At 45.0% G+C, this 19,452-nt stretch overlaps 1 protein-coding gene across 1 annotated transcript in view; it reads left to right on the top strand.

Moving 5' to 3' along the window:
* Positions 1-14,902: 14,902 nt before the first annotated feature.
* LOC119283896 overlaps positions 14,903-19,452 on the top strand; it is a 20,871-nt gene continuing 16,321 nt past the window's right edge. The window contains exon 1 of the mRNA XM_037563254.1: positions 14,903-15,283. Within this exon, the coding sequence (XP_037419151.1) occupies positions 14,918-15,283 (366 nt within the window). The 5' untranslated portion in view covers positions 14,903-14,917. The remainder of the gene's footprint in view (positions 15,284-19,452) is intronic.

Genomic DNA, 19,452 nt, shown 5'->3' on the forward strand with positions numbered 1-19,452 from the left:
AGAGGGCGTTCATGGCGTTGCCGAAGCTAACGTACCAGGAAGCCATAGTGATGGCCGTTGCGGCGCGTGGCGGCTCAGCTCCATGGAGGACCGGGAGGAGGAGAAAAACTTGACGGAATGCAACATCTGTCTGTCGGAGCTTGGGGGGAAGGAGAAGATTCACCTCCTGCGGTCCAGCCGCGGTGTGGCCACAGTTCCATGTTGTGTGCGTCAACGTCTAGCTCCTGCGCAAAGCCGGTACTATTTTTGACCTGTAAGTTCAGCATGGTTTAGAAAAACAATTTCCTTGAAGAACACAATCCACATATGGGAAAAAAGAGGGATCACAATCAAGACACTTCATCATATTCACCCTGAAAATTCATATTCCGTTTTCACCATATGCATTCGGTCCATTCAGAAGAGAAAGAGTGACATGCTTTTCTGCACCAACCAGCGGACACTACATGGCCATTGTATGAACAAACAAAAGAACTCTTGAAAGATTGTACAACTTGGATAATTATCACATAGTTTCATTACTTACCATTTGTAACTAAAAAGTCTCTCTCTCATGATGATCCGTCAAAGAACGTCTTGGATGTAGCATGCAGTCAAATCTTGTTGATAAAACTATCTATGTCAAACAAACACTGCATACCTTCCTAGATTCAAAGAAAACATCAAAGGTAGGTATAGAAAATGATGTAGGGATATAATAAACGTCTGCTACCATTCTGGTTGCCTGATATGGCTGATGCGTGCTAAGACACATTTTCAGTTAGTTTTATTCCCTCAAGAAGGGCAGGCGGGGACAAAAGATAGAGGCTATTTTATCTAATTAGAAGTGACATATTTCCAACTTTGTTTAATGATTTTGAGACGTTGCAAAAATTTGGAAGTTGGAACACCTTGGCTGATAGAGAAAAAGATGAGCTCAAATTTTGTGCCTCTGTTATCAAACTCATTGGATGCCAACCAGGGAGAATTGGGACCTAATGATGCTACAACACCTCAGTCATATTCCAGATATCTGGTTTGCTTGGTAGGAGCCAAGTACTATTTGTGTTGTTCAGCTTATTCGGACTATGCAAGACACTATAGAAGAACCTCCAAGGCTCCAAGCAAAGTTTCGATGTCAATCTTTGAAAAGGGGGTTGTTTAAAGTTGACTGCACATATCCTAACATCAGATAACTTCACCAATGGAACCGACCAGAATGTCCTGACTGTTTTCAAAGGTATACAACTCATCATGTTTAATTGACCTTGATATCATGTTTCTGGGTTAATTCTGATTATTTCTGCCCATGAGTTTAATGTAGAAACATAAAAATGATAACTACTACACATGGTTTGCACTTCATGAAGAATATGCTGATTAGTAACTGGTGGTGGTACTACCTCCGTTTGGGATAGTGCTTTTTGAGGGTTTCCGGTAAATGATAAAGAAACACTAATACATCGGAGTTAGAAAAACGGGCCGGCCCTTTCTACATATCCTCTAAAAATGGGCCAGCCCGTAAAAAATTCTGGGAGGCCCGCAAACTGCCTCTTGTATCCGCAATATATACCGACGCATCGACGTTTTAGGGTTTGCGTCTGCCTTTTCCCTTATCCTCCTCTTCCACATTTCAACTTCTCTGGCAAGAAATTGCCTTCCCTTCGGCTTAGTTTTGCGGCGAGCGTAGCCACCTAAACAAAGGGCTAATGTCACGCGTGGGTGGCGGTCGCGATGGTCGAGGGGGGCTCGGTGTCCGCGGCGACGAACCACCTCGCAAGCGCTGCCACGACGAGGAGGCCAGGAGCTCCTTCCTCCGTCCGTCGGTGGAGGAGTGGCGCAGGAGCAGGCGGGGCGCGCTGTCCCCTAGCTCCGACCGGCAGGAGTGGAGCAACTTTGACCTCCTCTCGCAGATCCAACGCCCGCGGGCAGCCGAGGGGCGCCTGGGTCTAGGCGAAGGAGGCGGCCGCTGCCGGGGACGAAGTTGCAGCGGTGCACTTGCCGGCGTTGAGGGAGGAGTATAACCTTGCCTTCGTGTTCTCCGACTCCAGATGAAGCACCACCTCGGTGTCGGCAAGTCTGGTGATGGTGATGACGAGTAGATGTAGTTTAAGTATGAACTATGTTTATGTGGCACAGTATGAACTATGTTTAATTTCCGTTTTGTCATGCTTGAATGAACTATGTTAGAAATATGTTATGTGACACAATGTGAACTAGGGATGAACCACGGTGATGTTTAGTGGCGTGAACCGCTAGTTTGAATAGCACGCACCTACTCCGGTGATGTTTGCTGGATCTGTTCTGTCTTGACGTTCTCCATACAGCAAATTTTGTTTACGAAAATTTGCTGACGAACGGTTTACGGCATCTGCTAGAGATGCTCTAACACAGCGGACGAAGAGCCCATAGAACCAACATAAAAACGGCCACATGGCTAAAGAAAAGCGGCAATCACACGGCGCATGATTAGAACCAATATTAATATGGACCACGACACTCACAACTCCCAATTACATGCATCGCGTTTGTATGGCAGTAAAAAAACTCATAAAATAAAAACAAAAAAGAACCGAGGGTAAGATTTGGTTTACCACCAACACTAGACTTATCAAAAAATTGGCTCGCCCATGGGATTTGGCTGCCGTTTGGACTAGCACCAAAAAATTGGCTCCTCCAGCCTGTCTAGGATGCCCGCGTGTTATCTCACCAATTCATGGGCACAACAAGGGCGCGGAAAACGCTCACCAAATAAAAACGCTGCTATGCAGACGACACTGCATGCACGATTGTTGCATGATGCCTCACATCCAGCCGTCAGATCATAGAATGAAGTGCAGCTCATCCATCTGATTGTGAATCTTGCATAAATCATTCATGAAGTATCGGCTGCCAAGTAGTTTCGGCCAAATAATTGGCAGTCTGCTCTTGCCCGCTCTGTATGTGGGTCTTGTTTCGTTTTTGCTTTAGTTTCTCTACCGGACTTCTTTCGATCAGATTTTTTTTACTATTGGACAAATGTTCTCAAAACCACTACTAATACTCTTGCATGTTTATTTTTTGGCATATTATATTTAATTATTTTTTATGTTAAAAAAACTTATTTTTAATTGTCTCTTTCTTTGTTGGCTCAAGGTACATCCAAATTAAAACTCAAATCAATCACTAATCGATCCAAGTTACTCGTACGGGACATTTGGCAGCTCAACTAGTGGCAAACCAAATGAAGTCTTAGTGATTTTACTAAAATTTTGGTAAGTACATTGGCTACAATCCAAACAATGATAACTTACCAAAATTTTGGTCATGCTCTCACTTTGGTCATGCCAATTTTTTGGCTGGGCTAGTTGGGGCACAAACCAAACACACCCTGAGCTTTTTCTGTCTCCTCCCCTCCCGACCACCTCGTGTTCGCGTCTCTAACCCTGGTCCAGCAGCCGAGAGGAATCCAGCACCACACAAATCCAGTTCAATCCAATGCATCCACAATCCAAGCAACTACCAAATCGAAGCTAACCATGCTTCCGAGCCACTAGCAGCACCACGCCAGAGGGGGAGTCAACGAGGAGGGAGGGGGGGAGGCAGCAGGAGTCGGATCCATCGATCTGGCTGTGCAGTGGAGGTGCAGCTCCCCGTCCGTCCGGATCGACGGACCGCACATCGGAGGTGGGAAGCCAAGCGCAGGAGGCCGCCGCCTTGAGCGCATCTCCATCCATCGGCATCCAAATCCAGTCAAGCTCAACGTTCGCCGCGTTGTGGCTAAACATGTTGGGGAAAGATAGTTTTGATCAGTGGGGCGCAATGGAGATAGTTGAACAGATGTTTTAGATCAAACACGTTTATCAATGCATCTGGATATAGACGAATATGATGATGTTTTTTCAACTGAATATAATGATGTTTTGAATCTAGGGATATAGTAGATAAACAGATGAAAGCTTGTTTCATGAAACGGATCCAAATGATCCGAGCCATCCAAATCATCTATATCCAATGTCTCATGCTGCTTCAATAATGTATCCATCACATAATAAATACTCCTTCTGTCTCAAAATAAGTGTTGCTAAAGTACAACTTTGCATGGATGCAGTAATTTGGTAACATGTTAATTTTATTAATAGTAGTTTGGAAATGGCACTAATTGCACTAAAAGCAATTAACTTCAGAATCAACATTAATTATGGTTAATTTTCTACTACCTCCGTCCAGACTTATTAGGCCCCTTTTCTTTTGAGCCAAAGCTTGTCCATGAATTTAACTATTAAAATACAAACTATATGTCACAAAAATTATACCATAGAAAACATCTTTCAAATACAAATCCAATAATATACTTTTTATACTATATATTTTATATATTTTTAGTCAAATACATGATTAAATTTGGGCTTTAAATATAATGGGGCCTAATAAACCCAGACGGAGGTAGTAAATAATATTAAACCAAACTTTGTTTTGCACACAACACAGTCGCAGACGCTCATACATACGCACGTACACTCATCCCTATCAACGCATGCACGCACACGCTACCCCTATGAGTACCTTCGTGAAACTAAGTTGACACATCATCTTGAGATTGACGAAGTTGCCACAGACCCCTTCGTACTCGACGGGAGCGTCTCCTTTCAATGAACACATATCACCGGAATGCCTCACATAAATCTAGAAAAATACGAGCACGGGTGTCAAGTCTTGGACTTGAACCCTAGTCGGCTAGAGACACCACTATCCTCCTAACCGTTCAATCACAGGTTCGCTAAACTAGAGATGCACACTTACACAATAACTAGTCTAGTGAAAATGAGAGGGATTTATTCCACAAGAGAAAAAGGTTCTTTTTTTTGGCAAAATCTAGCCCTCCAAGGAGGCCTTCCTTGCTTTGCATTTAAAGGCAGAAGCCGGAGTTATAGTGGCTAGACCTAAAGCTCCCTCGCGGGGATTTGCAAAGACCCACGTTGATGCATGAATTTCTAGAGCCTATGCAAGAAGTGTAGCGGTGGTGGTGTATCGAGATGAGACGGGTAACTTCATAGGTAGCTTAGCCCTGATCATTATTGGCATAACTAATGTGGCGACAGTGGAAGCGATTGCTTGTCGGAGGGTTTATTCCTAGCGCAAGATCTTATGCTCCATAATTTTATCATGGCCTTGGACTCAAAACAGGTGGCGAATGACATTGACAAAGGTAGTCGTGGTTCTTACGGAGCTATTTTTAGCTAGATTAAGCTTAGATCTTTAGCTTTTAATTGTAAATTTATTTTTGAAAGGTAGAGCCTCGAACACATATGCACAAGGGCGTAGCCACGCCCGGGCTGCCCTGGGCGTGGAGGAAATCCTTCGTATATTGTAGCTACAGTAGCACACTATAGCTACAGTAAACACTGTGCGAACGAGGCTGGCCCGGGGCGTGGAGATATCCTGCCTACGCCATTGCATATGCAGATAGGTTAGCTAAGCTTTCTCACTCATTGGAACAGAGCCGGCATGTTTAGTTGTCTGCTGCATGATCCGTCATGTATCTCACGCCATGTAGATTTTGAGCAATAAACTTGGTTAACCCAAAAAAAGCAGAAGCCAAAAGGTTTTGAAGATATTACAGTTCGAATTAGACGACGACAGACCTTAAATAAAGGAAAAAATAACAATCAGGTCCCGAAGATACACGTGTAGATCAACATCAACACGCGTCAAAAGCTTCGAGTCGAACTGCCACGACGACAAAGAGCGCCGACCACGCGTCTGGCCAGGAACCTCGTTGCCGACAACCACCGAGAGCATCGGCCATGCTCGCCACCGGCAAAAACGACACCCGCCCAACTGCCTCCGAAGTTTTCTGTCTCCTCCCCTCCCGTGCTCCTCGCTTCTCTCACGGTCTCACCCCACTCCAGCCGCCGACAGGAATCCAGCAGTACCGCGCAAATCCAGTTCAATCCAATGCCCCCCACAATCCAAGGAACCACCTAATCAAGGCTAACCATGCTTCTGAGCCACTAGCAGCACCACGCGTCTAAGATGACAACGAGGACGAAACGAGAAAATCGCAAACCCATCCCCATCCTCATCAACGTGCAGGATTAAATTTTTGTCCGTCCCCTAAACCCGTCGGGTTTTCAAAATCCATGGGAAACCCGTCCCTACGAACAGTCAATAAAAACAACAACATTTGAAAGAAAAAATAAGAGCATATTACAGTAGCAGGTGATGGTTGGGGACCTAGGTTTAGATTTAGGCGTTGTGTTGTACGGGAGAGAGAGGCCTGAAGAGCAAGCGACACAGCAAGGACCGAGCTAGGGGTTGTTTTGTACTCCACAACCTTGACGCTATGGGGCTCGGCTGCTCGGGCACTTTGGCTTTGGTCCAATTGACTCAAGATGGATCGGTGCATGCTAAATAACGTATTTTGACGGATTTTGTCGGGTTTCGGGTTCGGGTAGTACTCTAACGGGTTTAAACCCGCAAAACATGTTGAGTTTTATAATGTACTCATGAGAAGCCCCGCGGGGACAAAAAGTCGCCCATTCCCGTCCCCTAATAGGATAAAAACCCGCGGGGACGCGAGTTTCGGGGCCCATTGCCATCTTGAACCACGCGGGAGGGGAAGTCGACGAGAAGGAAGAGGAGGAGGCGGGAGTCGTATCCATCGATCTGGCCGCGCGGTGGAGGTGCCGCTCCCCGTCCCGTCCGGACCGACGGCCTGCACACCGGAGGTGAGAAGCAAAGTGCAGGAGGCCGCCGCCTTTGTTAGATAATAACGAGAATAAACGAGACACGAGAGCAAACGGATTTTTACGTGGAAATCCTTGCGGGAGAAAACCATGGACGCACGAAGGCGCAATCACTATGAGGAGGAGTATTACAAGCACGCGACGACAGGCCGTCTGAGGTGCGACTACATGGGGTATATATGAGGGCAATACATGAGAGTCCTTGGAGGACAAGTAAACGAGTTGTACTCGTACGCGTCGGTACCAACGCAAAGGCCCACACCGTATGTACTACGTCTAGTCCAATACGGTACTAGAATTTAGATCACAATTTAACAATCTCCACCTTGAGCCAAATTCCCTCTAGTAGTCGAATAAAATGAATTACTCCATCCAAATCAGTATAACACCTTGTGCGTCAAAATTCATAGGACTAGTGAGAAATACCAACTAAGCCTGAGCAAATCTCAAACTTATTGGTTGGAACTGGCTTTGTCATCATATCAGCAGGATTATCATGAGTACTTATCTTGCATACCTTCAGATTGCCTTCAGCAACAACATCTCGAATATAATAAAATCTGACATCAATGTGCTTTGTTCTCTCATGATACATTGGATTTTTTGTAAGATATATAGCACTTTGACTGTCACTAAATACGGTAGGGTAAGATGAATCTCCACAAAACTCAGAATACAAACATCTCAACCAAATAGATTCTTTGCATGCCTTAGAAATAGCCGTATACTCGGCATCAGTAGTGGAACAAGCCACAATAGACTGCAAAGGTGCTCTCCAACTCATAGCACAACCACCAAAGGTGAAAACATAACCTGTGAGTGATCTTCTCTTATCCAAATCACCAGCAAAATCAGAATCAAAAAAACCAACAAGTCCATCTCCAGTTTTTCCAAACTGTAAATAAGCATTAGAAGTACCACGCAGGTATCTGAAAATCCACTGAACTGCTCTCCAATGCTCTTTTCCAGGATTAGCCATGTATCTACTGACAACACTCAATGCATAAGATAAACCCAGACGAGAACAAACCATGGCATACATAAGTGAACCAACTGCACTTGAATAGGGAACTCTAGACATGTACTCAATATCTGCATCTGACTTAGGACATAAAGCTGATGATAATTTGAAGCGTGCACCTAACGGAGTACTCATCGGCTTGGCATCATGCATATTAAAACGACGAAGAACTTTATCAATATATCCCTTCTGAGTTAGATATACTTTCCAGACGGTCTGTCTCTGGATATTTCCATGCCAAGTATTTTCTTTGCTGCACCCAAATCCTTTATCTCAAATTCATTACTCAATTGCTTCTTTAGTTCATTAATCTCTGACATACTCTTTGCAGCAATAAGCATATCATCAACATAAAGGAGAAAATAAATAGTTGAGCCTTTAACAGTTTTCAAATAAACACAACTATCATAATTAGACCTTTTGAAACCTTGAGAGAGCATAAAAGTGTCAAATCTCTTATACCACTGTCTAGGGGATTGCTTCAATCCATAATGAGATTTCTTTAACTTACAGACAAGCTTTTCTTTTCCAGGAATAACAAAACCTTCAGGTTGTTCCATATAAATATCCTCTTCTAATTCTCCATATAAGAATGCAGTTTTAACACCCAATTGTTTAAGCTCTGGAATCTGGCTATAACCTTTAGCAACCAACCTTGCTTTATATCTTGTCTCATCGTTAGGAGAAAAACCTTCTTTCCTCTTGAAAACCCACTTGCAACGAATAGATTTCTTCTCTCTAGGTAATTTTACTAAATCCCAAGTGCCATTCTTTTCAAGTGATTCCATCTTATCATGCATAGCGCCATCCACTTATTACTATCACCAGAAATAATAGCCTCAGAATATGAAGAAGGCTCAGCATTGCCTTCAATTTCTTCTGCAACAAATAAAGCAAAAGAAACAAGGCCGATGCTAGGCGTAAGCTGACTGATAGTAGCTCGCAACTATAAGCCGCCTTCATAGCCGTCCGATCATGCATATAATAGTCATTCGCTTTGTTTCTCATGGATCGCAATTTGCCTCGACGAACACCAGCATAGGCACCACTATGCAGCACCCAAGGTCACGCTCCAAGCACACCTAGCAGCATGGAGGCTGCGGTCGCGACGCTGCCGGAGCTCCTGCGATGCTCGGTCGCGACGCCGCCCGAGCTACGATAAAGAGAGGTCGCCGAAGTTGCGATGCTGCGACGCCGGAGCTGTGATGCAGCGGTCAACGACACCGTCGGAGTTGTGATGCAGTAGCGGACGGAGCTGCGATGCATTTGTCCCCGATGCCACTGGAGCTGCGATGCTCGGACGCGAGGCCGCCGGAGCTACGATGCAGCGAGGCCACCGGAGCTGCGATGCAGCAGTCGTCGATGCCGTCGGCGGAGTTACGATGCATCTGTCCCCGACGCTGCCGAAGCTGCGATGCTCGGCCGCCCGCTGGAGATGCGATGCACCGATGCCGGAGCTGCGATGCAGCGGTCGTTGACCCCATGGGAGCTGTGATGCAGCGGCCGGCGGAGCTGCGATGCAGCGGTCCTCGACGCCGCCGGCGAGATCCAGCGATGAACCTGTGTCCCAGCACTATGCGTGTTGCTATGCAGCTCCATCGGCGGCAAGACCCGGGTCGCAGCATGACGGGCGTTGCATTGCAGCTCCTCCACCGACGAGATCCGAGGCACAACAGCAGGCATTACAGCTCCGCCAGTGACAAGATCCACCGGTGGCAGTATCGTTGCATGGAAGCAGCCGCCGTCGGCGAGATCCGCTGTTGCAGCCACGGTGGCTGCGGCCATGGTGATGGACGCAACAGCGCGATTGCAGGGGCAACCTTCTTGATCTTGCAGTAGCGTGATTGTTTCAGCAGGATGCGTAGTGGCGGGCTCTGGCGACGGGAGTAACAGTGGTGAGCTCCGGCAGCGGGATTAGCAGTGGTGAGCTCCGGCGCCCTCTTCGATATGTAGCAACATTGGTTGGCATGGGAGCCCAACTAGTAGATGAGTGGGCGATTAGGCCACGGCAAGAGATAAGGCAAAGGGTGGGCAAAGCGGTGGGTGGGCCTAACAGGGGTACGTGTCAAGCGGGAGAGACGGTTTATGGGAGAGACAAATCATCCGGCTAAATTAAAGAGTTTCCCAAGAAACAATATTGCACTCTTCAATTAACCTGTCAGGTTTATTAATACCTCGTCTAACTCTGTCACGTGCAAGATTCCAACTGGGTGGAACAATATGCTGATTTGGAGTGGGGGTGACATGATCATCATTAACGACGGGTTCATCATGTGCATCAACAATTTCATTACCAGATGTATCACCTGAATCAATAACATGCTCCACCTAAATAGTAGGCTCCTGAACAATAGGCTACTGTTCACTCTCAATGGGAACATTAGTAGATGAAACATCATGTAACATAGCAGATTCATTAAAGATAACATTTCTGCTAATAACAACCTTCTGGGTTTTAGGATTTCATAATTTAAAACCTTTAACACCAGACTTATAACCAAGAAAGATGCACTTAACAGCCCTAGGCTCCAATTTTCCATTATCAACATGAGCATAAGCAGTGCAACCAAAACTCTCAACTGTGAATAATCAACAGGTGAACCAGACCATACCTCAATTGGAGTTTTCTTATTAAGAGCAATAGATGGTGAACGATTAATGAGATAACAAGCAGTGGAAGCGGCCTCAGCCCAAAAAGCCTATGCAAACCTGCATTGGACAACATGCAATAGGCTCTAGAAATAATGGTCCTGTTCATACGCTCAGCAACACCGTTTTGTTGAGGAGTATAAGGAACGGTGTAGTGTCTGACAATGACTTCAGACTTGCAATAATTCTTAAATTGCTTAGAACTGAATTCCATACCATTATCAGTGTGAAGTATTTTTACCTTCTTTTCAGTCTGCCTTTCAATCATAATCTTCCACTCCTTAAAAGCTGAGAATGCTTCATATTTATGCTTCAAGAAATAAGGCCAAACTTTTCTCGAATAATCATCAATAATAGTCAGCATGTAACTAGCACCACCTAGTGACTTTCTGCGAGATGGTCCCCATAAATCAGAATGCACATAATCAAGAATACCTTTAGTTGTATGGGTCGAAGTATTGAACTTCACCCTCTTGTGTTTGCCGAAGATACAATGCTCACAAAATTTCAATTTACCAGGTTCATATCCATCAAGAAGACCTCTCTTATTTAACTCTGCTAAACCAAGTTCACTCATATGTCCAAGACGCATATGCCAAAGGTTAGAAGCATCACAATCAGAATTCTTTGAAATAAATGGAGTAGCGTTACCTAAAACGGTAGAACCTCGAAGGTAATAAAGACCATTGGTCGAACTTAAGTCACCTTTCATCACAACAAGGGAACCTTTGGTGACTTTCAAAACACTATCTCCACCTGAATACTTGTACCCCTTTGCATCAAGGGCACTCATAGAAATAAGATTTCTCTTCATCTTCGGAATATACCGAACATCGGTCAAAGTTCTGATTATGCCATCAAACATCTTGATTCGAATAGAACCTATGCCTTCAATCTTGCATGGTGAATTATCAAAACCCAAAACGGAACTAGCAGCAGTAGTGGAATCAAAAGTATTAAACCAATCTCTATGTGGACACATATGAAAAGTGCATGCGGTGTCAAGTACTCACTCATTATTGGTCTCAGCACATCTAGCAATAACGACAAGAGCATCATCAGAACTATCATCACGAGCAACGTTAGCAGAATTTTCACCTTGTTTGTTACCTTTCCTCTTTTCCTTGTTCTGCAACTTGAAACACTCAGAGATGTCATGCCCGTCTCTCTTGCAATATCTGCAATATTTCTTGTCTCTGGATTGCGAGCGGCCCCTGTAGCCGTTCTTACTTTTGCCTCTGTTTCCATTATTGGAGTTCTTCTCCTTTGTCCTGCCACGAACAGATAATCCCTCGGCTTGGGATGAACTCGAACCATCATGAGGCACCATTAATTTCATCTTCTCCTTATAATTCAAAGCTTCATAAACTTCATTAAGTGTGAGAGTATCACGACTATATAATATGGTGTCTCTAAAATTGGTATAAGAACTTGGCAGTGAACAAAGTAACGTTAAAGCAGTATCTTCCTCTTCATACTTAACCTCCATTGCAGCTAGATCGGATATGATCTCTTTAAATTCAGAAATATGATTCAAAACATTACCTCCCTTAGGTAACCTGTGCAGGAATAATTTTTTCTTCAGATGCATCTTGCTGGTAGGATCTTTTGTCATGCAAATCCCTTCCAGATTTAACCATAGAGCGGCGGCAGTTTTCTCGCTCAAAACTTACTGCAAAATATTATTATGCAAATGGAGTTGAATTTTTGACAAAGCCTTACAATCAATTCTTTTCTCCTCATCAGTCCAGTCCTCAATTCGGTTCTTCCCAAAACTATCCAGTGCTTCATCATTGTCGGTCTGTGCCAACAACGCCCGCATCTTGACTTGCCATAGGATAAACCTTGTGTCACGGTCCAACGGCGGAACATCGTACTTCATGGAAGCCATCAGTAGATAAATCTGTATACACAAAGTAGTACAAGCCATTGAAAAATTCTTGACAGAATTTAATATGCGGAGCAGACAAAAAATAGGATAAACAGCACCCGAATATTGTATAGGCAGTGGACGTAGCAAGTACTAATAAACTAGTACTAGTCTCACGTAGTAACAGGTACTGTAGCCTCGTCACGTGAGTAGCAGCAGTAGCTGCGGTAGGCCTGACGTGAAGCAGCAGAAAAAACAAATTGATCTGGTGCCTCAGGACTTAACCGGAGCAGCAGCGGAATTTGGTATCAGACAACAATGGCTGCGACCTAGGGTCTTGTGTCCGTATATCTCGGCCGATCAGTGTTGCCGCTTCTGATCCAAACACGAGCCACAAAGATACATGCAGAATCTATGGTGGAAACTGTTGGAAATATGCCCTAGAGGCAATAATAAATTGATTATTATTATATTTCCTTGTTCATGATAATCGTTTATTATCCATGCTATAATTGTATTGATAGAAAACTCAGATACATGTGTGGATACATAGACAACACCATGTTCCTAGTAAGCCTCTAGTTGACTAGCTCGTTGATCAATAGATGGTTACGGTTTCCTGACCATGGACATTGGATGTCATTGATAACGGGATCACATCATTAGGAGAATGATGTGATGGACAAGACCCAATCCTAAGCATAGCACAAGATCATGCAGTTCGTTCGCTAAAGCTTTTCTAATGTCAAGTATCATTTCCTTAGACCATGAGATTGTGCAACTCCTGGATACCGTAGGAATGCTTTGGGTGTGCCAAACGTCACAACATAACTGGGTGGCTATAAAGGTACACTACAGGTATCTCCGAAAGTGTCTGTTGGGTTGGCACGAATCGAGACTGGGATTTGTCACTCCGTGTGACGGAGAGGTATCTCTGGGCCCACTCGGTAGGACATCATCATAATGTGCACAATGTGATCAAGGAGTTGATCACGGGATGATGTGTTACGGAACGAGTAAAGAGACTTGCCGGTAACGAGATTGAACAAGGTATCGGGATACCGACGATCGAATCTCGGGCAAGTATCGTACCGCTAGACAAAGGGAATTGTATACGGGATTGATTAAGTCCTTGACATCGTGGTTCATCCGATGAGATCATCGTGGAACATGTGGGAGCCAACATGGGTATCCAGATCCCGCTGTTGGTTATTGGCCGGAGAGTCATCTCGGTCATGTCTGCATGTCTCCCGAACCCGTAGGGTCTACACACTTAAGGTTCGATGACGCTAGGGTTATAAAGGAAGTTTGTATGTGGTTACCAAATGTTGTTCGGAGTCCCGGATGAGATCCCGGACGTCACGAGGAGTTCCGAAATGGTCCGGAGGTAAAGATTTATATATGGGAAGTCCTGTTTTGGTCATCGGAAAAGTTTCGGGGTTTATCGGTAACGTACTGGGACCACCGGGAGGGTCCCGGGGGTCCACCAAGTGGGGTCACCAGTCCCGGAGGCTTGTGTGGGCCAAGAGTGGTGAGGGACCAGCCCCTGAGTGGGCTGGTGCGCCTCCCACAAGGCCCAAGGCACAGCAAAGGAGGAGAAGGGGAAACCCTAGGCTTAGATGGGCCCTAAGGCCCACCCTAGGGGGCGCCCCCCTCTTCCCCTCTTGGCTGCCACCCCAAGACCCATCTAGGGCTGCCGCCCCTCTAGGGGTGGGAACCCTAGAGGGGGCGCACCCTCCTCCCCTTCCCCTATATATATGAGGCCTAGGGGCTGCCCAATACACGCGATCTGATCTCTGCCTGTTGGTGCAGCCCTCCCTCTCTTTCTCCTCATATCTCGCGGTGCTTGGCAAAGCCCTGCAGGATTGCCACGCTCCTCCATCACCACCACGCTGTTGTGCTGCTGCTGGATGGGGTCTTCCTCAACCTCTCCCTCTCTCCTTGCTGGATCAAGGCATGGGAGACGTCACCGGGCTGTACGTGTGTTGAACGCGGAGGTGCCGTCTGTTCGGCACTAGGATCATCGGTTATTTGGATCACGACGAGTACGACTCCATCAACCCCGTTCTCTTGAACGCTTCCGCTTAGCGATCTACAAGGGTATGTAGATGCACTCTCCTTCCCCTCATTGCTAGATGACTCCATAGATAGATCTTGGTGACACGTAGGAAAATTTTGAATTTATGCTACGTTCCCCAACAGAAACTCCCGTCGTCTCGGCGACAGAAGCGATTGGACGAAGCGCGTCCGGCGGCGCGCGCGACAGATGCTAACCCTAATTCTCTCGTCTCAATCTCGTATCTGTAACTTGACTCTGTATACCACTTGTTAGATAATAACGAGAATAAATGAGACACGAGAGCACACGAATTTTTACGTGGAAACCCTTGCGGGAGAAAACCACGGACGCAGGAAGGCGCAATCACTATGAGGAGGAGTATTACAAGCACGCGACGACATGCCATCTAAGGTGCGACTACATGGGGTATATATGAGGGCAATACATAAGAGTCCTTGGAGGACAAGTAAACGAGTTGTACTCGTACGCGTCGGTACCAACACAAAAGCCCACACCGTATGTACTACGTCTATCCAATACTGTACTAGAATTTGGATCACAATTTAATAGCCTCGAGCCCGCCTCCATCCATCGGCCTCCGAATCCCGACCATGGAATCGCCGCCGCTCAAGCTCAACGTCACCCGATGTGAGGACAGAATCAGCGCGCTACCCGATGAACTCCTCCTCCGGACCCTCAAGCGCCTCACCCTGCGCGACGCCGTTCGTGCCGGCGCGGTCTCCACGCGGTGGCGGCACCTCCCACACCAGCTCTCGCTCGTGGCACTCGGCATCCGCCACTTCTCTCACGCCACGCTGGCCGAGACCATGGACGCGTTCATGGCTGCTTTGGTCTCCGTGTGTCCTCCGGCCCAACGCCACTGCGAATGCCAGCGCAGCTATGCCATCAAGGATCTCCGCCTCTGCTTCTACCTGTCGGCCCCTCACCTGAACTCCGTTGGCCGCGCCGTTGAGGACGTGCTCATCTGGCCTTCTGCTCCGGTGCTCCCCCCTAGGCTGAACGCAGGGTGGAAAAACACATCGACGGCCAGGATGAACCAAAAACGGTTCATAACGAGGGGCACGATCGTCTTTGTTTCCCTCGCGTATAGCCGTCGAGGAGCCCTGGGAGGCCCGTACGGTCCCAGTTAGATCGTATGCCCGTCCGTATACATATTTGTTTGTATATGGCGGCCTTTCGTGCACACGTGAAGCCGCCCGCGCGTGGGGCAGCACGTGTCACGGGTAGTTGCCAAAACTGTCGCATCATATAAATGTGGACGGCAACCACCTCCGGCCGCATCGCCCACCATTTCCCCCCGCCACATCGTCTCCCTCTCTCCACTCTTCACTCCCCACTCCCTCTCCTATCCAACCTCCTTGTCTCACTCACCGCATCCTCTCCATCGCCATGGCGGACGCAGGAGGCGAGCGCCCCGATTGGGGCGCAGATCTGGTGGAGCAGGCGTGGCAGGTCGCTGCGGGCACCTTTGTGAGGGGGCGTGCCGGCGTCCAGCGCGGTGCTCCCTCCGCTGGAGATCTGGAGAAGGCGGGGGTAGGCCGCAATGGCGCGGTCCAGCCAGATGCGCCCGCTCTGGCGAACTCCAGAGAGGCGCAGAAGGTGGAAGCGGGCTTTGACGAGGCGCAAAAGGTGGGGGCAGGCTCTGGCGAGGTGCACAAGGTGGAGAAGGTGGAGGCCGGCTCCGGCGAGGAGGAAGCGGAGCAGAAGGTATCTGCGGCTAACTTTTAGTTGGTAGTTTTTAGATTGTAGGGTTTGTGGCCAGAACTTTGTTTGGTTAGATTTGTTGGAGGTAGGGTTTTCTCTGCATTAGGGTTTTTCTGTATTTGATTCGTGCAAGAATGGTGGACCACATATGATTATTAGATTAGGTTAGAAGTAGCCAGATCGAGGGATGGGGTTTTTTCAGATGCTTATTAGATTAGTAGTGGAATTTTTGCAATTCTTTAGGTGTTTGGAGTCAAATATATACTTCTGTATTGGTTTGGGTTGGTGCCTTCTTTAGTTCTTTGGCTTGATGATTAATTAAATGGATGCTTAGTTCTAGGGATTATGGCTCTCATAGTTGCAATTCTTAGATGCTTGATTGATGCATGTTGTCATAGTTGCAGTTATTTGATGCTTGATTGATGCCTGTCAGGCAGAGGCTATGTGATGAGTTATGCATGGCCTTGTGTTTTTGGAAATTGTCTACGTGAGGTGATTAGATGGTGCATTAGTTTGGTTGTAAATATAGTGAAGGATGTGCTCATGTACTGGGTGTTGTCATGTTAATCAAAAAGAGCTTCTCAAGGGATGGATTTTTTTGTGCTGGATTGGGGCTTCTGAAGGAGAGGGGAAGCGTGGTCGAGGGGAAGGGGCAGTCTATGCTTATTTACTTTGGGTTAGTAGTGGAATTTTGTCGTTGCTTCAGAGATATTGACAGCATTGAACATCCTCTGCAAAGCCGTTGCTTCAGAGATAAAAGCATCTTGGTGTTTTTTCAGATGCTTATTAGATTAGTAGTTGAATTTTTGCTTGTTAGAATTTAATTAGTATGAGGATGAATACCTTATTTAAGGGGGAATTTAAGGTCAGATAGATGTCATATGATTATTAGATCTGTAGTTCAATGCTGCTGACATTTATGATTATTTGATTTGATATGTGGTTCAATGATACTGGATGGAAACATATTTGATTTGGAATGCATTAATTAAGATGTGCCAATGAATTGATTTAGATGATACAAGATTCTTCTATAGTATAATTTGTTGTTGTTTAGGTAAGTAATGAAATTTTAGATGTTTGTTGGAGATGTATGCATTTATAGTTGAAGTTGTACCTAATTAACTACTGCATTATGTTAATATGTGTAGGAGCTTTGCTGCATTATCCCAAAAACAGTAATTTGTGCATATTAAAATTTGTAGTTGGCTTCTGTAATTAGTATATACTATATGTAAAGTGTGAAGTAAACATTCCAAGGCAGGATCCTAGCAACAAAATATACTATATGTTTCCATTAAGTAGTGTGGGGGGGGGGGAATTCCCTCAAAAGAAAAGTGTTGGGTTAATCCAGGGAATGTCAAGAATCCAGCTTGCATTTTCATTAGCATTTATGAAGGACATCATTTATCTGTTGATTGATTGCTTAGATTCTGTATTTATAAGGAAAGCATTTGGTCACTTGCAACATACCAATGTGGTTCACATTCACAATTTTGTTTGTAATGACATTCTGTGAACTGCAATTCAATTCATTGTAATTGGTGTGCTTGTTTGACAATATAGCAGCAGGAGGAGGATCTTTTGGGCAACAAGAGGAAGTGGGACAAGACTGGGTTCTACCCATATGAGTCTAATGAAGATGAGCCGTATGAGGTAAGGCCTAGTTGAAATGTTATTTCTGCATTGAGTTAGTATTATGTGTTTATAGTTTTTGAATGCATAATGTATTAATGTCAGTCATTAATGTGTGCAGTATGAATCTGGAGATGATGTGGTCGAGGGGAACGTCGAGTCCTTTAAAGAGAAGGAGGTGTTGAAGATCAGGGTCCAAGGACCTGCTAAGTACTACAACTGGAGGAATGAAAAGTACCGGTGCCCCTACTGCAGCAAGCCCAAGCCCAGGTCTGGCTTATTGGAGCATCTGATGGAACATTGCCGGGCTACATCGATCTCCAGTCATGACTACAAGATCATTGGTCAGCATTATGCCCTCCTGAAGGTCCTGAGAAACCCTGACCTCTAGTCGTACATCATGCTGATCATCGGAAGCTGGAAGCCGTACTCATCATTAGTATATTTGATGAAGTTTTACTTTTGGAAAGCTGCATCTAGGTCTGAACTGCTTGAAAACTTGCTATATTAATGTAATGTAATGTAATGTATTGTGTGTTTGAACTGGATCTGTTGTGAACTGCCTGCTACCTATGGTGGTAACCTAGAATGCTATCTATATATGTGTGGCCTTAACTTTATTGGTGGTGAATGCTTCCTTCATGTTTAGTTGTTGTTTCGATGGTGCAATGATCACAAATGGCGCTTCAGTGTTGCTTGAGACATGCTGCAACACTTGTCTATGCTATGGGCAAGTGCAACATGCTGTGCCCATGTGCCAATTATACCAAATATTGAATGTGGAAATGTTCCAAAATGGCTGTCATGAATTATAGTACATGGGGCTTAGTAAAGTGACTGATAATTGTTCATCCTCACACATTCCACCAACGCATAATTTGAATCAGCAAAAAGATCAAATGTTCCATCATTTGAACCTATGTTGCAATTAGAGAGCAAATATTCCATCATCAAAGTGTGAAGGAATTAAATGTAAATTTAGAAGAGTAATGTAATACTAGTTAAAAATAATGTGTGCAAAAAAAAGGAATTTGAAATAAGATCTACTTTATTTTGTAATGAAGTCATATTACCCTACTTATTAGAATTTTGAAAATGTCACTTATTTATAAGAAAAGAAAATATAAATATTCAAAAAGATGTGTTTGATAAAAATACCTTTTGAATTTTTGGTATGTTATTATTTGAGGGGTCATGTAATTTTTATGTTATTTTTGGAGTGCTCAGGTGATTTTTATGTAAAGTGAAGGAAAGGAAAAAAAATAAACAAAAGGAAAAGCATGGGCCATCCTAGCCATCTTGGAAACCTAGCTTTATAAATAAAAAATTCAAAAAAACAAGAGGGCATTAAATAATTAAACAAATATAAGAGGGCATTATAAATTCAAAAAAATTCAAAAATATAGAAAGAATATTTTCCAATGCCCCCTGAGGTATAGACCGATGTTTTGACCAGTCAGTCTAGAGGGCATTATAAATTAATAAAAATTTCAAAAAAATATAAAATCTTGGAAACCCACCTTTGTTTGTGCAATAGATCATGTGTGCCAAAGTTGAGGTCATTTGGAGGTGGTCGAAAAAATGACCGCATTCCGGAGGGGCCATTTGGTCTAACTTAAGCCAGTTTTTGAAAAAAATGTGATTTTCCCCACCACCTCCAAATCACACAAACTTTCTTGAACATGGTGACCCACATGTGCCAATCATGGCTATGAAAGAAAATTTGGAAAAAGAATATTTTACAATGCCCCCCTGAGGTATAGACCGATGTTTTTACCAGTCAGTC

This window comes from Triticum dicoccoides, chromosome 4A (assembly GCF_002162155.2).
Source record: "Triticum dicoccoides isolate Atlit2015 ecotype Zavitan chromosome 4A, WEW_v2.0, whole genome shotgun sequence".
Lineage (NCBI taxonomy): Eukaryota > Viridiplantae > Streptophyta > Magnoliopsida > Poales > Poaceae > Triticum > Triticum dicoccoides.